This window comes from Corvus moneduloides, chromosome 1 (assembly GCF_009650955.1).
Source record: "Corvus moneduloides isolate bCorMon1 chromosome 1, bCorMon1.pri, whole genome shotgun sequence".
NCBI classification, from domain to species: domain Eukaryota; kingdom Metazoa; phylum Chordata; class Aves; order Passeriformes; family Corvidae; genus Corvus; species Corvus moneduloides.
Genome location: NC_045476.1, coordinates 41,622,433 through 41,649,285, shown reverse-complemented (window position 1 = coordinate 41,649,285; position 26,853 = coordinate 41,622,433). Strand labels below are relative to the sequence as shown.

General features: G+C 40.9%; 1 protein-coding gene across 6 annotated transcripts in view; it reads left to right on the top strand.

The window, feature by feature from the left end:
* RBMS3 (RNA binding motif single stranded interacting protein 3) overlaps positions 1-26,853 on the top strand; it is a 711,648-nt gene that overhangs the window by 539,356 nt on the left and 145,439 nt on the right. For all 6 annotated transcript variants that reach the window (XM_032107595.1, XM_032107598.1, XM_032107611.1 and 3 more), the window contains one exon: positions 15,712-15,869. In XM_032107595.1, coding sequence (XP_031963486.1) covers positions 15,712-15,869 — 158 coding nt within the window. The remainder of the gene's footprint in view (positions 1-15,711; positions 15,870-26,853) is intronic.

Below are 26,853 nucleotides of genomic sequence, written 5' to 3'. Positions count from 1 at the left end.
CCTGGCCATCATGGGTTATTGATTTGTGTCCTGCCATTGCTGTGTTTTCCTTGTTCATTAGTTGTAGCCTCTGCAGCTCCCCTGGAGCTGGTAACAGTCCCAGGTTAGCTGAGGGCAGAGCAGGGAGGGAAGTGGTCCCACACAACCCAGTGTCCCCTTCAGCTACCTGCTGTCTAGGCTCTGCTTTTTGACATTGACTGCAGCTGTGGAGCAGTGCACTTCTCTGGCAGAAAAAAACCTAGAGGGACAGTGCAGCTCTGCTAAGACTCCAGCCTGGACACCATGGGACCATGCCTGCTTGATTTGGCAAAGAGTCAGGATTTTAACCCCATCATTAACCCTTAGCATGTTTCTTTCCTGATGTTGGCCCCTAATCTCAACTTCATTTACCAGGGCACTCTCATCACATGGAGCAAGACCTGGTCTGATGGGTGCTGAGGAAAGCACAGACAGCTCAGTTGCTGTGTGAATCCCATGCAATGGGATTCAGCAGTGTTAATCACAGCAATTCAACCCTGCCTTTTTGTTGTATTTTAGTATGTTATATTTTAAATAAATAAAAGTTTCATTTTCTTCCCTTACTCATAATATTTCCTCATTTTCATCTGTGGGAGGGGAAACTGATTATTTCAAGGCCCTCTTGCCAACCCTCTGCTGGGACATGCTGACTCAGCTTTGGAAATTCCACAAATAGGGAAAATGTGGTAATGTTGCGTCTGTCGTGATTCTGAGTGATAACCGTCCCTTGTCACATTTGAAACATGACTTGTTTGCCTTTTTATATCTGATGCATTTAGATATAGTACAAATATTTCTGCAGTGTATATTTTGTGAGCTGAGCCTGATCTTAAATGGAAATGGTATTTTTGTCTGTGTTAAATACAGATTTCTCAAAATAAAACTGTCAAGGCAGTGTTTTGTGATGGATTTTGGTTTCCTTAAGCAGTGCCTATGTAGATTTTTTTTCCCTTAGGTTTCTGTAGTAGTTAAAAGAATCCAGACTCCCTGAAAATTGATGCATCCTCAAGGACTAGTAGGTTTCTATTTCTGGCATGTGCATCAAGATGAATAACTGTTCTCTAGCAGTTTGTATGGACTCAGGCTAAGTAGGCCTCAACCTTTATCCCAACAGGAATTCCCAGACTAGAAAATTCTGAATTTATTTATGGTTTATAGGAAGTAACACAAAATATGACAGAAGAAAGCCTTCTGTTTTCTTCACATGGGACTCGTGCACTGCTTGAATTCACCTTTGGGTCAGTAGGTCAAATATTAAAAAACCTTATACTGTCCCAAAAAGTCCTCTTGAAGCTTTTAATGCTGTCCCAGTGCTGATAATTTACTACTGTTAATAGCTATGGTCTTTTTCCAGTCCAAGTGTAGGCAGTTAAATGTTAAGCCTTTGAATTTTACACAAAGAAATCTGAGTTTCCTTAGATTCCTCAGACTTAGCCCCAAATCTAGAGAAGCTTCTCAAGAGAAACACATCAGTTCCTACTGTTCTACAGGTGGATGCAACATCGATAATAATTTAACCCCATGTGCAAGTCTATGTTGTCTTTATTTTTCTGGCAGCTTTGAAATGAAATATTAAAGGCAAACAATAAATGCATGATAATCATCAGAAGAAATGCATCCACTGGGCTATTTGCATCTTTGTTAATCTGAATGTGGTTCTGAAAATATTTTCCGAGTACAGATCCTGATGCTACCAACTAAACTGAAGAGAATTTTCCTGTAGCATTCAGTTAGAGAAGGATCAGGCCGTGACAGAACAAATACTCTGTCCTTAGGAAGTACCGCTGCCAGAAATACTGGACAGAAAGCCCTAAAGCCACTCTGGCCAAGCACAGGTTATGTGTGCATGAACACATCTGTAACTTGTGGCTCTGCTGCTCCATTATGCCATCCTATAGCCAGTGGAAGATCAGAGAGCAAAGCCCTCACCTTTGCCATGCTCCTGTTATTTAAGAAGTCCCATTGCTTCCTTTGCTGTGGAAGGAGCCTCTACCCTCTGCTCTAACACCTGCTACAGTTCCACAAGTTACACAGGAGGGGCTAATCCACAGGTTGACCTAAATGCTTTATATCTACAATTTGAGGAGCCCAATTTTGTCCTCTACAATGACACTGCACTCTGACCTCTGCACTGAGCAGGTGGTATTGTATCCTGATTCAGATTAGGGAGAAAGCCATTTGTTTCCACTGCCATTTGTAATGCTTTTGGTCTAGTGTTACTCTCATGAGAACATACACATTCTGCTTTAAACTTTGAGGTAAGGAAGTACCACAGCCTAGTCAGCTCTGGGGACCACTCTTGAGAGTTGTCATCTTGACAAATGGAGACTGACAAAGCAAGATCTAGAAATTCTGTAATAATTTTAGCCATTTACTCTAGAATCTGCAGTGCTTTGAACACAAATACACCTTTTGAGTATCTCTTACCATAACTCTTGATATTTCAGTTTATGCAGAGTAAAACTGTAGAATTCTTGAAAGAGTTGTATCATCTGAGTTCCATCTTGAAATGCTTGGTTTTTATGTCAGGTGTTTGGAAGTATTATGATTTTAAGTAGAGGAAAAATAATTGTAAATTTCTCTTTCAGGTATTATTGCAATCAGAATTTCTTTTCAGAGAGAATTTTATATGTATGGAAAAAAGCATTTCAACTAATTAGTGTCACTGGCACTGCAGATATTTTCTAAAGAACTGAAGTAAGCAGTTCTACTAAATACTTATTATTTGTTGTATCATGTTTTTCAAAATTACAAATAATGACAAGAATCCATAAAAATGGGATGTTTTAGTGCATACTTCTAAGTTCTTTCTTTTAAGAGCACTTTAAATTAAGCTGTTAATTTAATGTTATTGTTTTAGTGCATATGGAAATTTAGGTCGAATTAGTTTTCTTTCCTCCCTTATTAATAATGGTTCATATTCATGCTATGTCCTCTGCAAAGTAAGTAAGCTCTTCCGTGACCTCTTTGTTCTCTGTTGCACATCACAAATGCACCCTTTCTGTTGGACAGTATCATGTAAAACACAATTCAGGGGGAAAGCGAATAGTAGAGTTAAATTGCAAGATTCATTAACTGTCTGCGGGGGAGAAGGACTTGACTCTTGTCTAAATATCAGTAAGAGAATCCTGCAAAATATACACCAATCAGCATGTCATTAGCCCAGTATAGCAAAAAGCAAACATACTTGAGGCAATATTGTCTAATGGGCAATAGGAAACTGTCATAAGTTCACTGGCACACCGTTGATGACAAATCAAAATAAATAGATAAGGTGTTCGACTTAGATTGCAGCTCGTCTGGCAAATTAGTGTTTTGCTTCCAGAGGTTATAAGTGAGTTTCTGATTTCGGGTTCATGTGTAGGGGTTTGTGTAGCATTTTCAGAAATTGCTATAGACAGTCATCAGATCATCTGAGGTAGTTAACTGATTCTTACTTAACAGTAATAAAAATAGAAAACCAGTCATTAAAACAGTGTGAAAGAGAATATGGAGACAGCTGAACATATTCAAAGCTAGAATGACACAATGATTTTTTTGAGTTGATCTGCCTTTTTGGCTGCACTGTACTGTGCAAGTTGGAAACTGAAAATTTGTTTCTAGGAAGACTAAGAAGTAAGAAGTTTTAAAAATCTCACCTCATAATAGCAAAAGTATGAATAAGAGGTTCTTATAGCAGTCTCTGATATTTCTGGTTATGACTGTATTTTGTGGAAGTCAAAGGAGGTACCATGTATCTTATAGAACGCTCTAAAGGCAGCAACCATTGTGACTCAAGCCCATATTTCCTACAGAAGACAAAGGGCAAATCAAATCACCATTGGCAGGTGAATTTCATGATGGAAGGCTCTGCAGCAGCTCTGTGCTGGACAGACCAATAACAATTCAGTTCCAGCAATATTTAGCTTTAGCAAATGCTGTGCTGTCCATGAACAAACTTAATTAAGAGAAAGCTGAGTCCAGCTTACACAGCAGACACAGCACTCTCATAGTTTGCACAGAGAGAAGAAATCCTGGGCATATATAAACTGTGAACTCTTTTAAAGTTCATGTTTTTAATTAAAACAGTGCTTATAAATAATACGCCACTGTGGAGCTGATACAGGTATTTGTGACAAATAATTTCCTACAATACCTTTTGTTGTTTCTCTTCATAGGTCATGGGGTTTAGGAATTGGCTTGTTTGCAATTTTTGGACAAAATTTGGTCGAGCAAATTTTAACCTATGCCTTGTTTAAGAAGTAACTGTAAAGAGTGTTTCAGTGATGGTGCAGTAATGCTGGGTGCCCAAATCATATCTTTCTTTTCTGATTAGATGGTTCCAGGAAAAGGGTTTCAAATGGCAGGAGTTCTTTTCTTGGGCCATTATAAAGTTCAGAAGTGCTTGAATTTACTTTTGCAAATAACAAAAAAAATACTTCTGAAAATCATTGGGAAAATGCTTTTCTTCAAAATAGCACTTTTGAGCATTTTCTCTGTTCATGTGCAGAACCATTGTGTCTTTTCAGAAAGTGTCCTCATTGTTAACAGACTTTTGACTTGACTTAGTGACGGTCGAGCTTATACAGAAAATGGATGCTGCAGGTTTAGTTTTAGATGTATTTTTAATGTTTGATGGATTTGGCTGAATTATTGCTGTATAGGGGTTGCATAATTATTCTGGGGCCAAATCTCCTGCAACTCTTTGGAAACAACACATTGTTAAGAAATTTTGCACCATTGTGGTGTAAACATCAGGTAGGTCTGGGTACAGAGGAAAGATAATTTATGAAACGTAGTCAGCACTAAGTCTAAAAAGGCACAGTGACTGCTGTGAAGGTGATCTGTCAGGGTGTGAGATTTAACATCTCAGTATGTTAAATCTTTGCATATTGGAGCCTTTGGAAGACCATCAAACAACACAGAGATTCTTTTGAAGGTACCTAAGACAAAATAAGCTGCTTTGAATAACCAAATGTCCTCTCTTCTTCAGTATTTTCCCTGTGAAACCATCCGTGTTTTGACAGTCTTGGTTGAGGAGATAGCTCATGCTTCCGACAATGCCTAATGCAAAAAAATTTAAAGTGGAAAAGGGATAAAGCCAGGCTCAGTAGAGATAAGCCTGGGGGCATCATGCCAGTGTTTGAGGGGCAGTGTGCTAGTGAGATCTGCTGTCTCAGCGGAAATAGGGGTGGAGATCCATGCAGTAGCAAGAGCACGGGTTATTGATGTGTTAGAAACCTCACAAACACCTGAGAATGGTCATGTAATAATTAGGGCTTCTTCCCCAAAAAACATTTTGGGATCGATAACCCAACTAGAAGTTAATCTGGCTACTGCCATGAAAGAAAATAAAAATTGCTTCTATAAATACATCAGCAATAAAAGGAGAGCTATGGAAAATTTCCATACCTTATTGGATGTGGAGGGAAACAGTGACAAAGAATGAGGAAAAGGCTGATGTACTTAATGCCTTCTTTTTCTCAGTCCTTAATGATAAGACCAGCAGTTGTTCAGGTGAGGTGAAAGATGGGGATGGGATCAGAATGAAGCCCACATACTCCATGGGGAAATGGTTAGTGATGTGCTATACTAGTTCATGGGCCCAGACAGCATCCACCCAAGGATACGGAGGAAGCTGACATAATGCTCATCAAGCCACTTTCAATCATTTCCCAGCAGTCCTGGCCAACCAGGGAGGTCCTGGCTGACTGGAAGTTAGCAAATGTCCCATCCATAGGGACAGAAGGAGTATCTGGGGAACTACAGGCCTGTCAGTCTGAACTTGGTGCCAGGGAAGGTTATGGAGCAGATCATGTTGAGAACAATCACACAGCACGTACAGGACAACCAGGGCAGCAGGCCCAGTCAGGATGGGTTTATGAAAGGCAGGTACCTCTTGACCAACCTGATCTCCTCCTATGACAAGGTGACACACTTAGTAGATGAGGGAAAGACTGTGAATGTCTTTACTAACATTCAGTAGACTTTACTGAAGTCTTTCACACCATTTCCCACAGCATTCTCCAGGACAAACTGTCTGCTCATGGTTTGGATGCATGTGTTTTCACTGGGCAAAAACTGTCTGGATGGCCAAGCCCGAAGAGTGGTGGTGAATAGAGCTGCATCCAGTTGGCCACTGGTCACAAGTGGTGTTCCCCAGGGATTAGTGCTGAGGCCAGTTTAATTCCTTTATCAACGATCTGGATGAGGGGATTGAGTGCACCCTCAGTCCGTTTGCAGATGACACTAAGTTGGGCCGGAGTGTTGATCTGCTGGAGGATAGGGAGACTCTACAAATGGATATTGACAGGCTGGAATGATGGGCCAAGACCAACTATATGAGGTTCAACAAGGTGAAGGGCCAGGTCCTGCACCTGGGTCACAACAAACCCACTGAACACTGTGGGCTTGGAGAAGAGTGGCTGGAAAGCTAAATGTGGAAAAGGACCTGGGGGTGTTGGCTGGCAGCCAGCTGAACGTGAGCCAGTGTGTGCCCAGGTGGCCAAGAAGGCCAATGGCATCCTGGCCTGTATCAGCAATGGTGGGGCCAGCAGGACTAGGGCAGTGATTGTCCCCCTGTGCTCACCACTGCTGAGGCCACACCTCAAATCCTGTGTTCAGTTTTGGGGCAAAAAGAACACTGAGGTGCTGGAGTGAGTCCAGAGAAGGACAGTAAAGCTGGTGAAGAGCCTGGAGCACAAGTCCTGTGGGGAGTAACTGAAGGCACTGGGGTTGTTTAGCCTGGAGAAAAAGAAGCTCAGTAGAGACCTTATCACTCTCTACAACTGCCTGAAAGGAGGTTGTAGCCAGGTGAGAGTCATATCTCCCAGATAAAAAGTGGTAAGACAAGAGAGAATTTCCTCAAGTTGCAACAGGGGAGGTTTAGATTGGCTATTAGGAAAAAAAAATTCACTATAAGGATTGTCAGGCATTGGAACAGGCTGCCCGGGGAAGTGATGGAGTCTCCAACCCTGGAGGGATTTAAAAGATAAGTACATGTGGCAGGTAGGGACATGGTTTAATGATGGACTTGGCAGTGCTGGGTTAAGGGATGGACTCAATGATCATAAAGGTCTCTTCCAACCTAAAAAATTCTGTGATTCTATGAAAGAGCTTTGGAAATACTTTGACAAGGAGGCCAGCATTACTTTTAGCAGTTGCCTTCAACTGTATCTGTTGTATTATTAATATATAGTGCACTAATAAAATCCATGTGAAGTACAGGCTTTCTATACAGTACTATAAGCCTTTTGGTGCTCAACAAGAGAGTGAAACCAGCCAGGGATCAATAGTTAACTGGCCATTGATTTAGCTGTCTACATTGTTAAAAATGTGCCCACACAAAGGAAAGCAAATAAGCAAGGAAAAAGTCAAAGGAAACCCTGGCAGCTGCACTTCATTCATTTTGTTCACCTCGTGTTACTGCAATGATGGCTCAAAATACGTCACTGACAAATCTGGAAGGCTGGACCATTGCTATAGCAAAGGTTTCATGAGAGTTTGTTAGTTTGTTCCTTCTTTCTATAAAACAAATACGTAATGTAAAAAATCTTTGAGAGCAGGACTACTGTCACTTAATTCATATCAGTGTATCTTCATTGATTGGAAAGGTACCACATGAACCTTCACATGAGCCTTCAGGCAAGATCTTCATCCCCAGCCACTACACCATATCCTTCCCTCCCATCCTCACTGAGAAAGAGGATAAGGGCCTCCTGTTCTTGTTTCTCTGATACCAGGAGGTGGTGGAGTTTGCGGTGACTTTAACTTTCACATTACTAGCCCATATTCATCCCATCTAAGAGTGATTAAGTAAGTTAGGAGCACCCTGCCATGCCTGAATAGGTCAGTAAAGAGAGAACCTCTCTAAATGTTACATGAAGACATAATGTATTAGAGCTGAAGTTAAACAGCAGGATTATAAATTCAGTACCTTACTCTGAAAACCAGGCATCTTTTTTGCACGTGTGAAAAAATATGCCACATTAATGTGGAAAAGCAGCAGGAATAAATGGAGTAACAACAGAAAACTGGGGGAAAGCCTTTTAATTCAGAATTTTGGTGTGTGAATCCAACCAAATGCACATGAAATCAGCTTTTAAATAAATATCTGTTTCAGATGTCCTGAAAAGTTCTCATGATCTGCAGTATTAAAAACATGAATATTACAAAATAAAACAACAAGAAGAGTTATTGAATGTGAATCTACTGCGAGAAAGTATTACATGCTTCCTTTAAATTTCACTTAAGCTTAGTGGCTATAAAGAATCCAGTTTAGAAATAATTTAATAAACTGAAAATGAGACTGATGTTACCATACAACTGCAGTTTTCAAAACAGTGAGCAAACACTGAAAAATGTATGAAATGGCACATAAATGTTTCCATCTAAATGATCTGGTTTCATAGATATGGTTCCACATAAATGGCTTTTTCTATAAAAAATGTGGCTATTTTTACCTTGAGGGGAACAGAAGTTTAACCTAGATCTTTAAAGGAGACAAGGAGTTCAATGCATAGGCTGAAGATCTGGGCAGTAGCCATAAGGCAGAGATGAACTAATTTGGGGAAAATACTGATTGAGGGTGTTTTGAACCTGGGTCTAAAATGTTCAAAAAGACAGAACTGTGTTTCTAAAGGTGAGCTGTAATATTGGCCTGTGTCAAAGTTAATATTATGAAGTCTCAATTTATTAAAGACGAGAAAAGCATATGATCTATTAGTATAAATATCGATTATATCTTTTAAAAGAGGAGTTCAGAATCTTGTATCGATCCACATACAAAGATATATTCCCAGAATAAGTTTGGAAGATGGAAAAAGAAATCATTTGAACTCATAATCAGTGCTTAGTTTCCTAGAGCAAGCTGCTCTAAGGAGAAATAAATTAGGTTCAATAAAAGGAAATGGTACATAAGGTTTCCAGATAAACCAAACACACTCAGTTTCCAGTCCTACTGAGATCACAGATTAGAAGAGGTTTGAGTTCCTTTTGGGAAAAAAATAACGTCACCAAAAGCTGCCTGCCCCTCCCTACATGTGTCTTTAAAGAATGCATTACTAAATGTACTGTGTAAAGAGGCTCAGCCTCAGCTCACACAAGCAGGAATTGTTCTTCCAGCTTTTCATGCATTGCTTCCAAAGATTATCTCAAGATGGGAGGGAAAATCCCATCTGAACATTGTCCTTCCTTTCAAAAGTGTCTGGGAGGGTCCAGCAAAGCAAACAGCAAACTTGAAGTTGCAGCATGCCCTCCGCTAGGGTTTGTTTGGGTTTTTTTTTCTGTTTGAAATGCTGTTGGTGTAGTGCATTTTAAGTCCTCTGCATTATAAACTTCTTTTGCTTCCTTGGCACAAGCCTTGGGAGCTGAGTGCCTGGCCCAGTTCTTGCTAAAAGGCAGTGACAAGATTTCTGGCTGTTTCCCCGGTACAACTACTCCTGACTGCTGAACTCCAGGGCCTTGCAGCAGGACGCCTGCTCCTGACCACTGGAGAAGGTCTGAGCTAATCAAAAACGTGGGTTTGACCTACTGTTAGTTTGCAGTATTCACAATTTTCAACCTTCCAATTTTAAAATTGGATATTTTTTTTTTAATTGGAATTAAAAAAATCTTAAACCTTCACAATTTTAAGCCTTCCTAGGTGTGGTTTTGGTCACTTTGTGAGTGTCTATCATACACATCCCCGGCCAGAATGGCCCAAGTGCAACATATGCGTGCAACTAAAGCCCCTGGAGCGCAAGGGCCAGAGGAGCTGACGTATTTGGGTTGGTGCAATGATGGTGAAACAGGCTGCAGTGGGAGCAAAGGGAGTTTCAAAAGCCATGCACTTTTCTGGAGAGGAGCTTAAGTTGACTTAATTCCTTTCTTTTTTGTTTTCTCTGGCACTCAGTGTACTCACACAGACTGGCACACACCAGGATCCCAGAATGCGCTTAGTCTGAGGTGCGAGGCTGTGCCAGGATTTCACAGGTTTGGGACTGACTGGATAAGTTCATGCCCGCTTCTTTGGGGCTGCAGTGCAAGTGCAAACTGTACATGGAAAATCCTTGGGCTATCAAATGGGAGATCTTGGCTAAAATGAACATCAGTGAGGATAGCCAGGAGCAGGCTTTTGATCGTGCCTTGAGACTGCGATTGCAAGTTTGCATGTCTTGAGCATGGTGCTTCTGCAGCTGGCACACACAGCAGGCTCCGCAGCTGCTTCACCACTCTCTTCACGAAGCAGCAACTTGGCCTGGTGTTGTACCCATTACTTATCCATGTTTGGCATAGGGCCTGGGAAAGGCAGAGGAACTGTGCTGCCACACTGCAGAGAGCCCTCCACTGCTCCCAGCAGCCCCCTGCTCCTGTGAACCTCCAGGACAGTGGTCAGCTGCAGTGGCTGGCCCTGGTCCCCCTGGGGAGGCCCTTCTCACTCATGCGGGATTAGATCCAAGGGACAGGTGTGCTTTGGGAAGACTGTATCAACAGGTGTGTTGTTCCCCCACAGTGCCGGGCCAGCATGGTGTCTCTTGTGTGCTCTGGAGGGGTAAATTTCTTCACTGAAAGGGTGGTCAAGGATTGGAACAGGTGGCCTAGGGAGGCTACCCAGGGAGGTGGTAGAATCACCATCTGTCTCGGTTTTGAAAGACAGGTGTCTGCTAAGGAAGGCAGAGGCCCCCCTTGAAGTGGCAGATATAACCCCTTTTCCCTCCAAGTTATTATATTTTGAAATCAAGAGCCTTTAGGCGAAGATGTGGGAAATAGGAATAACAGTTCTTTACTATATATATATATATGTATATAACCAGTCAAACAAAACAACAACAACTATGGCAGTAACAGCAATCACAAACCCAGTGCCAGCCTTCTCGGCTGTCGGGCCCTTTCCCCTCGGGTGCAGTTCCGCTCGCAGCCGGCAGGGGCGCTGGCGGCTCCCGGTGAGCAGGGCAGGTGCGATGGTTCCCCCGCGGCTGCAGGGGGCGCTCCGGAGCGAGCTCGGGACGCACGCGGCACCGGTGCTCCGGGGATCCCGGGAAGGGATGGGACAAAGGCTTCACAAACCCCTGGGCAGCCGATCCCGGACTCTCAGGAACAGCAGGCTGGAACGGCAGGGACGAACGCAAATCCCGGGTGGCAGACGAGATGTATCTAGATGGGAAAAACCCACGGAGGCCCAGGCAGGCAGGGCGAGCAGGGCTACAGCGTAGCGAAAGCTCGAAGCAGCAGCGGGGCAGGGCAGCCACAGCTCGGTCTCCAGCAGGGCAGGGAAAGCGGCTTTTGGGGTCCCGGCGTTGTTTCCAGCAGGAAGAAAGAACGGCCAAAAAGAAAGAAGCAGCAGCTCCTTTCTCTGCAGCTTCTCTCTCCGGACGCTCAGAGCGAACTGACCCCACACCCAGGTGTAGACAAAGGAGTAGCCAGGTCCGCCCCACTCCCCTTTTGTCTTTCTTAAGTACAGCTATTTGTCCCCTAGCAACATGCATATGGGAGAAAATTCCTTTAACAGAGGAAAAAAACAGACTAAACTAAAACCCCAACACCATCCCTGGAAGTTTTTAGGAAGCATGTAGATGTGGTGCTTAGAGACATGGTTTAGTGGTGGACTTGGCAGTGTTAGGTTAGTGGTTGAACTTGATCTTGGAGGTCTCTTCCAACCTTAGTGATTCTAGGATTCTATGAAATTGCTAGCAAAGCCCAGTCTCTACTTGGCTGGTGGCCCACTGCGCTGGCTCCAAGTGTCCAGCTGCGGGGCATCCAAGGCACAGTGCTGTTGGAGTTGTTTGTGGTGAGCATGTGGCTTTCTGCCAGCCCACCCCTTCGGTTCCTGCCCAGACTACTGGGGGCATAGGAGGAAGATGCAGTTCTGAAGTGACCTTCAGTATCGAACGAAAGACTTTCAGGTCTGTCAATGATGACTGGTCAGTCAGTGCAGTTCGAGACCAGAGATAACAATAAGTGGGATTTTAGCATCCCAAGATGGGAAGTAGCATTTTTTAATGTCTAGTGAAAAGTCTTAGAAAGAATTAAATGAACCAGAGGCAGCCTCATCCAGGCACTAACACTGCCATCAGTTCTGCAACCCTGGGAGCTGTTCCTTCACTGCAGGCATAAACTGAGGTCTCAACTGTTAGGATTATGAAAGACAAGTAGTTCCTGGAGTGCTCGGACTTATGGTTCTGGTTAGGCTAATCTTGTCAACAAATAGGCACATTTTGAACAGCAGGACACTTACTATTGACAGTGAAAAGCTCAGCAGTGGCACTGGGATGGGGAAGAGAATATCTCATGCAGGAGCATGGGGAATCTGTGATGGCTTGGGCAAAATAAGAGGCGTGTGTCAGCACTTCCACGCTGAACATCAGAGATCTCTGCACAGCTGAAAAAGATCACAGGGAGCCTCAGTGACAGATGCTGGGAGTGGGACCAAGCCTGACAAACAGGGACTCATGAGGGTAGGCGGCAGTGGGGTCCGGCTGCACAGTGATAGGGCACTTGGGTTCCACACCACTCCTGTAAAGTGTGCTCAGCTCCAGGCTGCATTACTGTGAAGTGAAGACATTTCGTCTTGTTTCAGTTGGTTGTGTGATATATGGCTTCTGTGGGGTGATATTTCTCTGTAAGGGAAAGAGGTATTTCTCTAAATGTTATATTTGTATAGTAAGGAAAAATAATGTGAATTTTTTCCTTTCTTAGAAAACACTGTTGTGTTGTGGAGGTAGCATGAGTGGCCTCATCTGTCTCTCTCTGTTTGCAGCATTTATTTATCACGTTGATAAAAGATAGACTTGGCAAATCCCTGTGAAAGAGTGACTATGGTCTGCTAGTCTTTCATTCACACTCAGACTGTAGCTAACTTTCCAAGGATATTCAAAACAACGACACTTAATCTCTGGCACGGTTAAAAGGCTTGCGTGTTCTTAGTTCAGAAGTGAGACACATTGGCAACGGTTCTTATTTATTTTATTTGTTTGCCCCAGCTTGAAAACTGAATAGTCAAAGGAAGAGTTCTCATTTTAATGTGCTGCGGGACTGAGTTGCTTCAGTGAAAGCAGAGGCTGTCGTGAAGTTACTGATGCATAACTCCACTCTTCCACATTACTCTGGTCTTTGGCTACAGGGATTTCATCAGCATATTTTTCCTAAATATTAGCAAGGGATGTTAGTCCTTGAGCATTGATTGGTGGATTAATCAAAGTCCTTAACCAATCAATAGGTAGAGGTTTGCATAATAATGGCATTATGTGTGAAGAACTGTGCCAATTGGAATTGCAAACCTTACTGCTTCGATTTGCTTCTTGAATGCCTCTGCTTTACCTGCCTCTCTTGCTCACACTTTCAAAGTACTTAGTAACAATGAAGATGCTTCCAAATTCCTACATCTTTCATTTTTTTGTATGGCTTCAGGGTGTGGGAGGTGGATGAGGGGGGGAAGTAGCAATCAATAAAACTTAAATAGTTTGCATATAGAAAAGGTGAAAAATGTAAAAAATAAAAAAGAGAGAGAGAAAATGGTTTGCATTCTTGTCTCCTTGCTTTTTTCAAAGCTAAAAGTGTGATCTGAAGCTCATATTCCTTTTCTTCTCCTGCCTGCCTTCTCTCCAGGACTGTTCGCATGATTTTCCTTCCATTGTCAGTATGGTAGCAGTTCTGATCCCTCACTAGCATCTTTTGGTTACTGGACAGGAGCTAGCTTTTGGATCTGTATAAATGTAAATTGATGTGAGACGAAGGAAGATGACTGCAGGGAAAGATAACCGGAAAGGGAAAGAAGGTTTTTCCAGATTTGAGGTTTGTAACTTCAGTTGAATTTGCAGTAAGTTCAGTATTCATGTGTGTGGTGTTTCTCTCCTCTGCTCCTTACTGTAAGACATGGTAATAACTGGGTCTATTTTTATGGACAGCAGCTTGAAAACATGCCTACTTTGTTCTTTTATTTATGTTTGGTAAAATAGTGGAGAATTCATCATGCATGATAATGTGTTTTTTCGTAGGGTAGTGAGTCTGGAGATGCAAAGCTAGGATGCAATGGGCATTAGGCAGTATGTCCAAAGACAAGCATCCACAGCCCTTAGATCAGAATTCAAATTAAGCAGTACAACAATATTACATTCCTCCTGATTTTGGACCTTTTGCAGTTTTTTGTATCATCCAAAAGGGCGAAAATTTCCCCTGAGCCTGGGGCAAGAGAAGCTAAAAACTTTCTTCAGTTTCTGATTCTGGTGTCTAGCTACATTAGATTTGGCTTAGTCATTCTTGTCCCTGCGAAGATGGGCAGCGTGAATCACAGCTTGAAGCAATTTCTCTTTCCAATATTGAGGCCTTGAAAGTACAAGGCAGAGATGGAGCAGACATCTTGGTTCTGTCCTGTCTTCATGCATCTTCTAGAAACAGAATGTTTGATTGTGTTTGACAAGGCACATCCTCACTGATTTTAATGGAGTGTAATTTGAAACTAGTTTAGTTAAACCAGGGCAGATGGCTGCAGGACTGTGTGTAATTTCATAACAGGGCAAGGTTGCGGTGCTGCTGCAAGATTATTAATCTGATTTTAGGGCAATTCAGCAAGAAAGGGGTATTACTGTTAACTCAATGTTGAAAATATACAAATAATTCTGCCCATTAAAATGTATAATAAAAAGAATTAAAAACTCTCTCTCAGGGAACTTTCTCAGATAAGGTGTTGTCTGGATTACTGCACAGTATAATGATTGCATTTTATATTTTTGTTATTTAACATTAGCTGAAATTATATAGTAGTGCCTGAGCCCAGTCAGGCTTGTATTGGCAGATGATCAGATTTTATGTAAAGCTTGTATCAATGAAAATGGGTAGAGCCATGAAAATTTGCAAGGACATAACTAAATTGATTTAGTGCAATCAAGACCTGGTTGTCTGTAGACAAGGGGTTTTTTACTGTTTTAATACACTTATTTTAATATGGCACCTATGTCTCTTTCATGTTTTTTTTCAGTAGTTCAGCAAGCAAGAATAGGAGTTGTAGTGGTTACCAAAAGGGAAAGTTTTGCCTAAAGATCTGAAATAGAACAACAAAGCTGCTTTCAAATTTGGTTTGTTGGTTTTGTTTTTTTTTCAATTATTCATGCTACAGGCTTTGTTTTATAAGATTTTTTAAATTCAGTTTCAGAATAAACATGTGACCTATCTCACCAGGACCATAGGTTGAACTGCAGAGCTCCCCCTCCTGCCCCTCGCCCAGTTAGATCTTGTTGCTTATTATTAAGACATTTTTGATGGGGAAAAAAAAGGGAAAAGATATTATGAAAAGTGTTCTGTGTTTCAAACAACCTTGTTCATCGTGAACAGGCTGAATGGGAAGTCTTCAGGCTGGAAAGCACATCTGCTTAAAATATGTGTTGAATTTTTGTTCTTTATTTATGTTAACATTAGCACATTTGTGGAAATCACGTTTTCTTCACAATCTCTTTGCTAAATTAGGACACAAATCCAAGAACACTTGTGCATGAGAGTAATTTTCTATAAATGAGTAGTGTCACTGAGTTCAATAAGAGCAATCACGCACAGAATTAAGCACATGCATGAGTGTTTGCAGAAATTTGGCAAATATGTTGCTGTCATGAAAAGGCAGCCTTTCTTCTAATGCAGCTATGAATTCTTGGCTTGGTCCTATTTTGAGTAGCCCTTATTGTATGAGCCATAAGCTATTCTATTGTGCTAAGCCTAACTGAGGATATTTATCTCGTTTTGTCATAGCAACAAGAGCAAGATCCCACAAATCTATACATCTCAAATTTACCTGTGTCCATGGACGAGCAGGAACTGGAGAATATGCTGAAACCCTTTGGACATGTCATTTCCACCAGAATATTAAGAGATGCGAATGGAGTCAGCAGAGGAGTCGGCTTTGCCAGGTGAAACCTTTGCTCTTACTTTGATTCATGCACATTTTTTCGCCTTTGGTCCTTCGCAAATGCTGTCTGTTCTGTAGCTCTGAGGTCTCACAGCTATGGAAGATGCAGAACGGCACCTTTATCAGATTGTATCTGTTCTTTCCACCAAGAAATGCCAGTGCAGAAGGATGTTCATTTCATTGCTCTAAAATCTGGTTCATTCTATGTAGGTATATATAAATAAAAATTGCTAGGAATAGTGAGCTGCCTGTGCAGGATCAAGCTCAGGTAATACTAAATGTCCTACAGCAAAAAGCACACACTTGGTAAAGAAGCTGAGGCCTGTTCTTAGGAGGTCCTGGGGTGAACTTATTGCAATCTTTCAGTACCTGAAGGGGTCCTGTAAGAAATCTGGAGAGAGGCTAGATGGTCTTTAAGGTCCCTTTCAACCCAAACCATTCTATGAAACTGTTTAAATATTTGGCAAAGGTCTTGCAACAGGAGAAAGTAAATTTAGCAGCTGGGAGAGCAAAGGGTAGGAACTGTAACTGAAGAAACGTGTCTTCCTTGAAAGCTGCAGCTTCCTTGAACTGCAGCTATGAAAAGAGCTTAAGAAGAAATATTTGCATAGAACAAGCCCTGACGGAGTAGTCAGATATTTTAGACAGAGTGGGCAACGTATTATTACCATGTACTTCATTGTTAGTACAGATAGACAAGGTTCCATGTTTACTCTCAGGGAATATATACATAGATTCTCTCCAGCTTGAAACATTCTCAAATCAAATAGTTTTCCTTTGAAAAGCCAAGCAGTAGAGTGCTGTATATAGAAAGGTGTTGAAAAAACAAATAAGAAGAGAAATTTGCAATTCTACTGCAGCCTTCTGCTTCAAAAGAAAAGGGGAAAAAAAATCCCAGATCATTGTTTCTACAGAATATTCATAAAATTGTGCTTTGTAAAGGAGGCAAAATGACTTCATCTTGCAGATTTCCCTGAAATCCATGAAATCTTGGTATATCATGGCACTTCTGTTAGTGTCATAACACTACTGAATAAAATGAGATACTGTAAGATAAAAAGTTAGCTTTCAAGAATAGTGCCATTGTTAGTGTTACCTCTGCCCTTGATGTGAAAGACCATAATGCACAAAAATGTTAAGATAATATTGTCTGAATTCAAATGGAAAATGGAAAAATATTTATGCTGAAAGATGGCACACTGTTCCTTATGCATTCTTGCGGATAATAACATGAATTTTTCTAGCGCTCTAAATATTAATTAGTCTATATAATGGATAAACTTGCATTTTTAAAAATTGACTTACTTTGTGAAAATGTGTTTAATTATGGAACATCTTTCAGGAATCCTTTAATGATCTAACTTGTTGGATGTGTAATTCACCATGCAAACAACAGTGGGGTAAAACCTTCACTTCATCAAAGTATAGAGCAGATCTCCCACTGATTTTAGTGAGGCTAAAGTTAATCCAGAAATTTAGAACCATGGTTGAATGCTGACTCTTGTATTTGCAGAATTATCAATACAATATTTAATTACATGACCAGCTGAATTTCTGTTCATAATGAAGTGCTGTTTGGTATCTTTTTGCAGTGTGTCAAACCAAATAGATTTTAATTTCTTTAGCTTTGCTTGTAGTCATGAAGGTTTCATTCTAATGTACCTATAGTGTGAGAACATGCTGAGTGGGTACCAATGCGGTATAGGTAGGGGGTAGAAGCTGGACTTCCAGTTCAGATAAGACTTTAGAAGTTCAAATCAGCCCCCCAGGTGAGGATCCTGGCTATTCTGACCAGGGACCTTTTATCACAGTATATCTTGCCTGCCTGTGGAATGTGCCACGGTGCTTAGCATAGCTCTAAACAGAGCCACAGAAGCACTGGAGAAAAAGTTAAATTTGCATATGCTGAAATGATGCAGCATCCAACAATTTTGAAATTTGATGTTTCAAAGTTATTAATTAAATTTCATGATGATTAAAAGTCACTTTTTGAGTCTGCCCAATTATGGAAATAGTCAATCTCAAAATAATTGTATTAATTCAAAAAGCAATCAGAAGTAAAGACTGAAGGTGGGCAGCTAATGTCAGATTTTTCTTTTAAATGGTATGATAAACAATTTTATAGTACTGCAAGTGGCTAATTAATCATTTATAACCTGGAGAACTTCAAATGTTCTTGGATCAAAATTATTTTAGTAGTGTCTGGTGACACTAACAGCCTCCCTTAAAGTATGTGTGTACAAAACTAGCTCTGAGTGTAAGTTAAGTCGTGAAACTATTTCCTCTGTTTTGCATCCCTCAGAAGCAACTGAACAGATTTTCCTGAATCTTTCCAGAGCATTTCACTGTGGCCTGAGCCAGCTGTGCCTGGGTGCACCCCAGGGGAGATTTTGAGGAGAGTTATGAGCAAGGGGCCAGAGAAAGGAAACTTTAGACTTTGACTGTGGCTTCATAAGAGCCTATCCATGCTGTAACCTCTGCACATCTGCCTCTGCCTCACCCCTGGCCCATGCTTTGTACTTCAAGGCCATATTACCTTGCCTTCAGGCTCTCCGTGGGAGCTGGCATTCCACCGGGCTCATACTGCTGTGTTCTTTTGGCAGGGGTGTTTCTGTTGACACCGGCAAGCAGAAGCTGAGACTAAACACAGCCTATCCTAGAGCAGAGAGAGAAATGAGAAGAAATAGGAGGGGGCAGAAACACTTACTAGAAGTCGGATATTGGAAAAAAGGAGGCACTTCTTTGGATGTGAAGCTTTGCATTCAGTCTGTTGTAAGATTGCCTGTCAAAAGAGGGAGTGACACTGTGGTACCCTTGCACAGAATTTCATCACAGCACTTAATTTTCTAGGTGTTTCTCTTAAATCCCTGTTGCTAGGAGTCATCTAATAACTTCAGCATCTGAGCATTTGTTTTAAAAGTGTAAGTGTATTCTTTAGAGCTTAGAATGAAATCATAGTCCTTCATCCTTAAAAAAAAGTCAGCAAGATGAAACAGAACAAAACAACGCAAAAAAAAAAAAAAAGGAAAAAATCCACAGAAACTGGATTTGAAGACTTATTTCAAGATATAATTTTAAAGCTGATATGAGTTCGGCAAACAGAATATTAGTAGTGTTGTTGATGGTATGAGTAAAAAGCAGATCAGAGATAGTAAGAAGGTCTTTGAGGGGAAGGTATTGAGAGCTCGGAGGGAAATATTTATCTTCATCCTGAAGAAGTGTTGCCACTTATAAAGAGGTAACTGTATGTGCTGGAAGACCTGGCTTTCCACAGGCCCACAAAGGATGAGTTCCAGATGTTAAGGTGGGAGAAGATAAAAAAATAACAAAATCACAGTGGCGGCAAAGCAGTGGTGCTGTTTTGCTAAATGAAAGGGGTAATATTTAGAGGGGGATTTCTGAGGATCAGTGATGTTGCTACTTGGGAGACATAGAAGTGTCAGCAGCACCAGGGGATAAAGAACATCCAGGCAATTTAGGGATGCATTTGTGAAGGGGAAAAGTGCTTTGTTCTTCCTTATTTAAGGGTTTAATTGAAGGCGGTTGAAAAGATGCTATAAATTTAGCTTGAATAGATCCATCATCTGGGACAGTATAGATATACAGACTTAGACATTATGAGGATCATTCCTACTTTCAGTCAGAAGAATGATCTGTCACATCCTACATCTTACCCAGGAAATTGCTTTATAATTGAATATCTCAGGTGAAACTGGAAATCCCAAACATTCTCCAAAGACTTTGTGTGATATCTGTAAAATATTCCAATGCCTGCGGTGGTACATTTCCATTGAAAGGCCTCCCTGGGAAAGCCCCAGAGCAACACTGCAGGGTTGTGGGGACCTCTGTGTGAGGATGTATCTCGGAGACCCTCACACTTCCATCTGGTGTTTCAACCTGGACAAATTTTGGTGGACTTTGTACATCCCTAAGACAATTGACAGGCATGAAGCTGTACTTTCAGGGAGAAGGAAGCTCCAGAGTAGGATAGGTGAGTCAGGATCTCTAGACAAGTATCAATGGGACTCCATAAGATGAAAATAAACGTGAAGCTCTGAAAGGTGATGAGGGAGGAAGTTGGAAAGTTGGGAGCCATCAGATAATTTGGCTGAGCAATTTGCACAATCCAAGCCTGAGGTACCGCAAGTTTAATTGAAGAACTCCTTGGGCGCTGGAAAAGGGAGCAAGGAGACGTTTGTATATACCTTGGGGAGGGACTTAACTGAATCAATGAAATAAAAACTGCTTTTTATAACCCCACAATAAAATACCATTCAAGTATTATTTAAGTATCTTCCCTAAAGAGATAGTAATATTAATAAAACCATACACAGTTTTGTCACACTCAGCTGAACTGCAGAACAAGCATTTTATAGGTCCTTTTAAATGATAAAGTGCAAAGAAAGAGTTAGAAGCCACTAACTTTTTTATTTTGTTTGCTGTCTTGTAACTTAAAACGACCTTGCAAGATTCCTCCCCCAAGCGACATTTTACAACGAAGTCATAAGCTTCTGAAAACAGAAATTTATGATGGAAATGCTGACAGTCAGACAGTCAACTATTGCACTGCTGGCAGGCACCAGTATAATACTTAACCTGAGACTGTGAAGACAGTAGCATAAATCAGCCTAGGTCTAGGTGGAAATGACTGTGTGTTCATACTATTCTTTTCCAGTAGCACGAGAAAATTTGTCCAACACAAACTGTCATAAAAGACTGGTTTGATTCTGTTCCCAGCAAATAATCAAAGTCAAGAGATTCTCAATTAGCTGTCACCTCAGAGCAAAGGTACCTATCAAGGAGATGCTTCCATCCCTTTGTGGCCTAGCTGCAGGGTCTGTAGTGAGGCATTTAAACACTCTGCTGTTGGGAGTTTGGGCTTCATCCTCATCTTTTCCCTACGTTATTCTTCTGGAAAAGCTTCCAGTGGGTTGCTTTTCTTTGCCTGCCTGTCTTTTTTACTAAACTTATCTCCTGCTTGTCCGCATTTTACATGTCTTAAATTTAGTCTTTGGAAACAATATTCCACTCGGCAACTGAAAGGGAGCAACAAAAACTAGGAAACAAGACTTTGAGCTGTCACAGGATCATTATTCTATTTGTAGAAGATTTGCATGGGTTTCAGTAGAAATGGTTATGCTCCAGTTTCCACTGAAGTAAAACGAGAGAGATGAGCCTTTAATATTTATGGTTTTTTTCCTTAAAGGAATCCTTGCATCTTTCAGAGTTTTTCAGGATAATGTAGGTGTAATGAAGTTATTTCTTCTGACCCAAAGAAGTTTCTGTATGGAGAGCACTGTAAATGCAGATACTGTGTTGCAGAGATACTCAGGCAGCTCACCTTGGCATAATAGGTGATGCTGCAAGGTATGGAATGAACCGTATCTTGAGAGAAGAGTGGTTTCTGTAGATTTTGTATATTTATCTGAGAAAGTAAACAACCTCCTGTTGTTCAAGCAGACAGTTGAAGAATATACAGGCAAGACATGTTGGGAAAAGATATAATTTGTGAGCGATGAAGAGAACTTGTCAAAATAAATGTCTTCTTAGGCTGTGAGTGGCAAAGGGAATAGCTTTTTTCCAACATAAACCAAAAAGCACAAACATCTTGAAGCAATCTCTTATGGACTGAAAAGCTGGAGAGATACCTAAATCTGTTACAGGGGAGGAGGAAATCACAGGTTGCAGCCATATCAGTGTCTTAGAATGCCTGGAATTAAATTAGCAAAATAAATTAAAAGAGCTAGTGAGTGTGTTTCCATGGAAGGATGAAGAACATAGGGAGGTGCTAGGAAACCTCATGCTAATCAATACTATCTTGTAGCTTTAGAGTATTTGAGACCTGAAGATTGTTTTGCTTCACATCTTTTATATCATAGGCAGTTGAAATACTCCCAGTTACCTAATATTGAGATAATGTTTGTGTTTTACTAAAATAAGACTTTCAGAAGTGATTCAAAGACATCAACCAGAAAAAAAGGATCACCTCTTTTCTATGTAATGTTTGCCAGTGGATCATTGTCTCGGTTTTGAAAGACAGGTGTCTGCTAAGGAAGGCAGAGGCCCCCCTTGAAGTGGCAGATATAACCCCTTTTCCCTCCAAGTTATTATATTTTGAAATCAAGGGCCTTTAGGCAAAGATGTGGGAAATAGGAATAACAGTTCTTTACTCTATATATATATATATGTATATAACCAGTCAAACAAAACAACAACAACTATGGCAGTAACAGCAATCACAAACCCAGTGCCAGCCTTCTCGGCTGTCGGGCCCTTTCCCCTCGGGTGCAGTTCCGCTCGCAGCCGGCAGGGGCGCTGGCGGCTCCCGGTGAGCAGGGCAGGTGCGATGGTTCCCCCGCGGCTGCAGGGGGCGCTCCGGAGCGAGCTCGGGACACACGCGGCACCGGTGCCCTGGGATCCCGGGAAGGGATGGAACAAAGACTTCACAAACCCCTGGGCAGCCGATCCCGGACTCTCAGGAACAGCAGGCTGAAACGGCAGAGACGGACGCAAATCCCGGGTGGCAGACGAGATGTATCCAGATGGGAGAACCCCACGGAGGCCCAGGCAGGCAGGGCGAGCAGGGCTACAGCGTAGCGAAAGCTCGAAGCAGCAGCGGAGCAGGGCAGCCACAGCTCGGTCTCCAGCAGGGCAGGGAAAGCGGCTTTTGGGGTCCCGGCGTTGTTTCCAGCAGGAAGAAAGAACGGCCAAAAAGAAAGAAGCAGCAGCTCCTTTCTCTGCAGCTTCTCTCTCCGGACGCTCAGAGCGAACTGACCCCACACCCAGGTGTAGACAAAGGAGTAGCCAGGTCCGCCCCACTCCCCTTTTGTCTTTCTTAAGTACAGCTATTTGTCCCCTAGCAACATGCATAGGGGAGAAAATTCCTTTAACAGGAAAAAAAACTAAGACTAAACTAAAACCCCAACAATCATCTTCCTTGCAATTAAATGTTTCTGCTTAATTTCTCTTTTGAATTTATCTGGTTCTTGTCACAAGTTTCTCAGGAAGAGTAAAGAAGTCCTTACTCCCTAGTTTATTCTCCCCGTAAGGCTGCTTATGCAGTGCTATCAGACTGCTCCTCTAGTCATCCTTTTGATATGCCAAAAGAAGTTGAGTTCTCTGGTGTATATTCTAGCGATGGTCTCCATTCTATGGACTCTCTCACTGTATAATACTATTACTAGCTACCTGCTTCCATCTTTGCAAAATGCCTTAAATAGTAAGGAAACATTGTTCTCCAAGATTTATTATTCCCACTCTTGTAAATGTAAACAATATTCATATGTTGATCATAACATAGATGTGGTAGTAACAATTTCATCTTTAAGTATTTACTCTGGATGTAAAAAACCTACAGTCCTGATTCTCATTTACATTATTATTATTAAGCTAAGTGACTATAAGGTATATGTAAACCAAACCCACACTTTTCCACTAACTGGTAATTACATGGTACTGAATATTTCTCAGGTAATAATTATGTAATCATCATGTTATTCCTTATATGAAAATTTTATTAAGTTGTTTCTTGACACTGCATCAATCTTTATAATAAGCATGTATAAGAGCTTTAGGGGGATTTAAAATAATTTTTCTTTTCTCTCTTTTTTTTCTCTCTTTTTTTCTCTCTCTTTTTCTCTTTTTTTCTCTTCTCTTCTCTTCTCTTCTCTTCTCTTCTCTTCTCTTCTCTTCTCTTCTCTCATGGTAAATGCTCCCTATTCTAACAACACGTAATGACTACTTTGATGCTACTGTGGTCTGTAGAGCAATATATAATATAAATTTCATTTTATCAAATAAATTATTTCTATTATTATTTTATAATAGAAATAATATAAAGTTTTTAAATTATCTAAAGTGAATATTTAATAGCAAGATGTGGACATCAAATGATTTGGTTCTGATGCTTGTTTAAGTATCCCCTGGTTTTGGTTTGTTTTTTTTTTTTTTTCCCTTTCATACTGAAGTATCTTTAGTTTACAAACTACAGCTAGAAACAGAGAACATGAAACAGTCTTCAGATTTTTAAAAATTTACTTCTTTTCAAATTGGATAGAATATAGACAGTCTCATTACCCATTTTGTATTTGGGAACCTTACAGCTTATTTTCCAGAACTGGGAGATATATAGACACAAGTAAAAATAAATTATCATGGTTTTATTAGTTCATTTGGGTTTATATCATTATCTGGACCTTTTAAAAAATTATAAAAGCCTATGGCTTTGGTAATTTTCTTTTTTTTTCTGCAGTGCATTTGCTGGTTCAAGATAATACTCAGATGCATTATAGTTATCTCCAAATTGCATTTAAACATGACTTACTATCTCAGATCAACACCAAAATTTACAGTTGAAGGAATTTGAAAATGATACTTCACAAATGATCAAATCAAAACCAAATTTCTGTTATCATATGAAGCTGTTTTCCTTACCTTTCCAGCAAGAGTGTTGAATATCTATGTCTTTTGGTGAGAGGTTTTGAAGCATCTGGGGTCTTTATCTTTTATCCAGAATATTAAAATTTTTCATATTTTTGTTCTGTCAATTATGAAAGGAACACCACTATTAAAAAAACCATATTTAAATGTATTTAAATAATTTCTCCCAAGTTTACCTGTGCTCAGCTGACATTCTTTTATAGAAAATCTTTTAACATGTAACAATGTCATTAGTGATATTTTTATTAAATATTAGTCTCAAGCAACATTTTGAAACATTGCTAGCTCATATGAGAAGAATAATTCAAAGCACATTCTAAAACAGAGAAGTGCCACAGCTTTCTGAAGGAAAAGTAGGAGGAATTTATAAATGTGGACCTAAAAAAATGTGGCTTTGGGGCTTCTGCCTGGATACAGCTCGTCTTCATGGATGAAACAAGAGAAGGAGTAATGGGCGAATCAATGTCTGCAGATAGGTTCAGCTCATGTGTAGGTGCCTGCCATAGGTATTGCCACCTAAGTGGTTGATATTGATCAGAATTTTGACTAAACTAAAACCAGGGTCTTGTTATGGCAAGAATCAGGCAATTTTGCTAGCATATCTGGTTTCTTTAGGCCCCTATATTTCCCCAGTTGGTCAGTGAGCTAATCATCCTGAAGAACTCAATTTGAAAGGGTTACTTCTAAGGAAAGGGGTATTGTGGACAAGTGTAAATTATAATTCATGTTTTGGTGGCCCTGGGATAGATGCCTTCCTGCTTAGTGAGTGGCTGCCTGGCCAGTCTCAGCCCAGCCAGGAGGAAAGGCCACCCCCACAGGCACAAGTTGCAGAAAGCACATGAGGGCTCAGGTGGGGTGGGCAAAGGATGGATGCAGTTGTTACTCAGCAACACATCTGAGGGGAACATGTATAGAGGGCTTTGTCTATTGTGCTGCCTTTTCAGGCTTAGTCGATAATGCCAGTGTCAGTTTCAAGCGAAGCATGTGCCAGATTACAGATAGCCAGCAATGGCATTTGAGAGCTGTTAATTGTGAAACTTGAGAGGAAAATGTGCACATTCTTTTTCAGAGTGCTATTCGAATGATGGCCTTTTTATCCCAGAACACTGTGGGTTTCACTTTTATTCTCTTCCCACATAAAACGCATGAAGTGCACTGAGTCTCTTTCATTTGGCAGCTTATATATTGCATTCTTTGCAGGGACTGCTTTGGCTTGTTAAAATGTACCCCATGTATTAAAATGAAATTGTCACTGCTGTGTGGTGCAACATAACATGGTTTGACACCAAATGCCTGCAGCTACAGAAAACAGACTTTTATTGCATTTATTCTTTCAGAGACAAGAGTCTCTAAAGGCTGAGCACAGACATTCGCTTAGTTAAATCTGAATGAAGCCAAAGTGAACAATCTAAGTCGCTGTCTTTGTGCTTGTAGAAATAGCCCAGCCCACATGATACACAGTGATACAACCTGGAAGGGGAAATTTTAATGACTCCACCTGAAAAAATTGGACAATAGACTGACTTCCTCAAAGAATTAAATGGCAAGCAGGATTTTTAAAATTTTTTTTGGGGTGGGGTGGTGTGGTGTGGTCCAGTCCTTTGGGCTCTGGCAAAATTGTATCCTGGGTGACAAACTGCTGCTGTATGTGAACCACTCTTCCCCCAAACCGTGTGACACGAAGGATAGTGGATAAATTCATTTTAAAATGACATACACTGGTGAGAAGTAAGCAATATATATGTCAGCAGAGTTATTTTGTGGAGAATACCTGGAGGTAGGTACTGGTGTACTGAAGGAGCACTGAACATGTTTTTTAAACACAACTTTTCTAGGAAATTACTAGCTTTCCATTTCTCTCTTTCCTCTTTTCAAAGTTTCTAAACCCCCTCTGTAGCAAAGTTAACTCTTTTTGTGGACTTATATGCAGTTAACTTAGAAGATCTGAAACAATGATGAGCTCCCAGGTGTGGTATAACCATGGTTTGGGATTTGACTAGTAACTTTGTACTCCTAATATTTCTTCAAAAATGCCTGAACCAATTCAATGTTAATGCTTTAATGTCTCAGTGTTAGGATAATGAAAGTTATCCTAAACTCACAGAAGATGAACAGTAAGGCATTTCCCTTGCTGGTGTTACACATAAATTACTGTCTTCACCCAGAATTTGGCTTTATGTTGTAATAGGCATATATGCACTGTTTGTGGTTTTACTATAAAGTCTGTCTTTGCAGGTTGTTTTTTTAACATTGTAATCCTTAATAATTGTTGTTTAATCCTCCATGTTCTTCTCCAAATCCTGTAATTCATTTCTTTAAGCCATTTGAAGTTATTTTGGGTGCACAAGGAACCTAGAAACACGTCCTTTGCTTTTCCAAGCAGCACGTGAAAGCATAAAGAGTGTCCTTGTTCAGGATGATGCCCAGGATCCAAAAGGGGACTGTCATTGACAGGGCTGCAGCTCAAACACAGCTGGGAGCGCAGCTGCAGGCGGGGAGGGTGGCAGGTCCTCCTCGTGAGCCACAGTGTGTCCTAATGGGCTCAA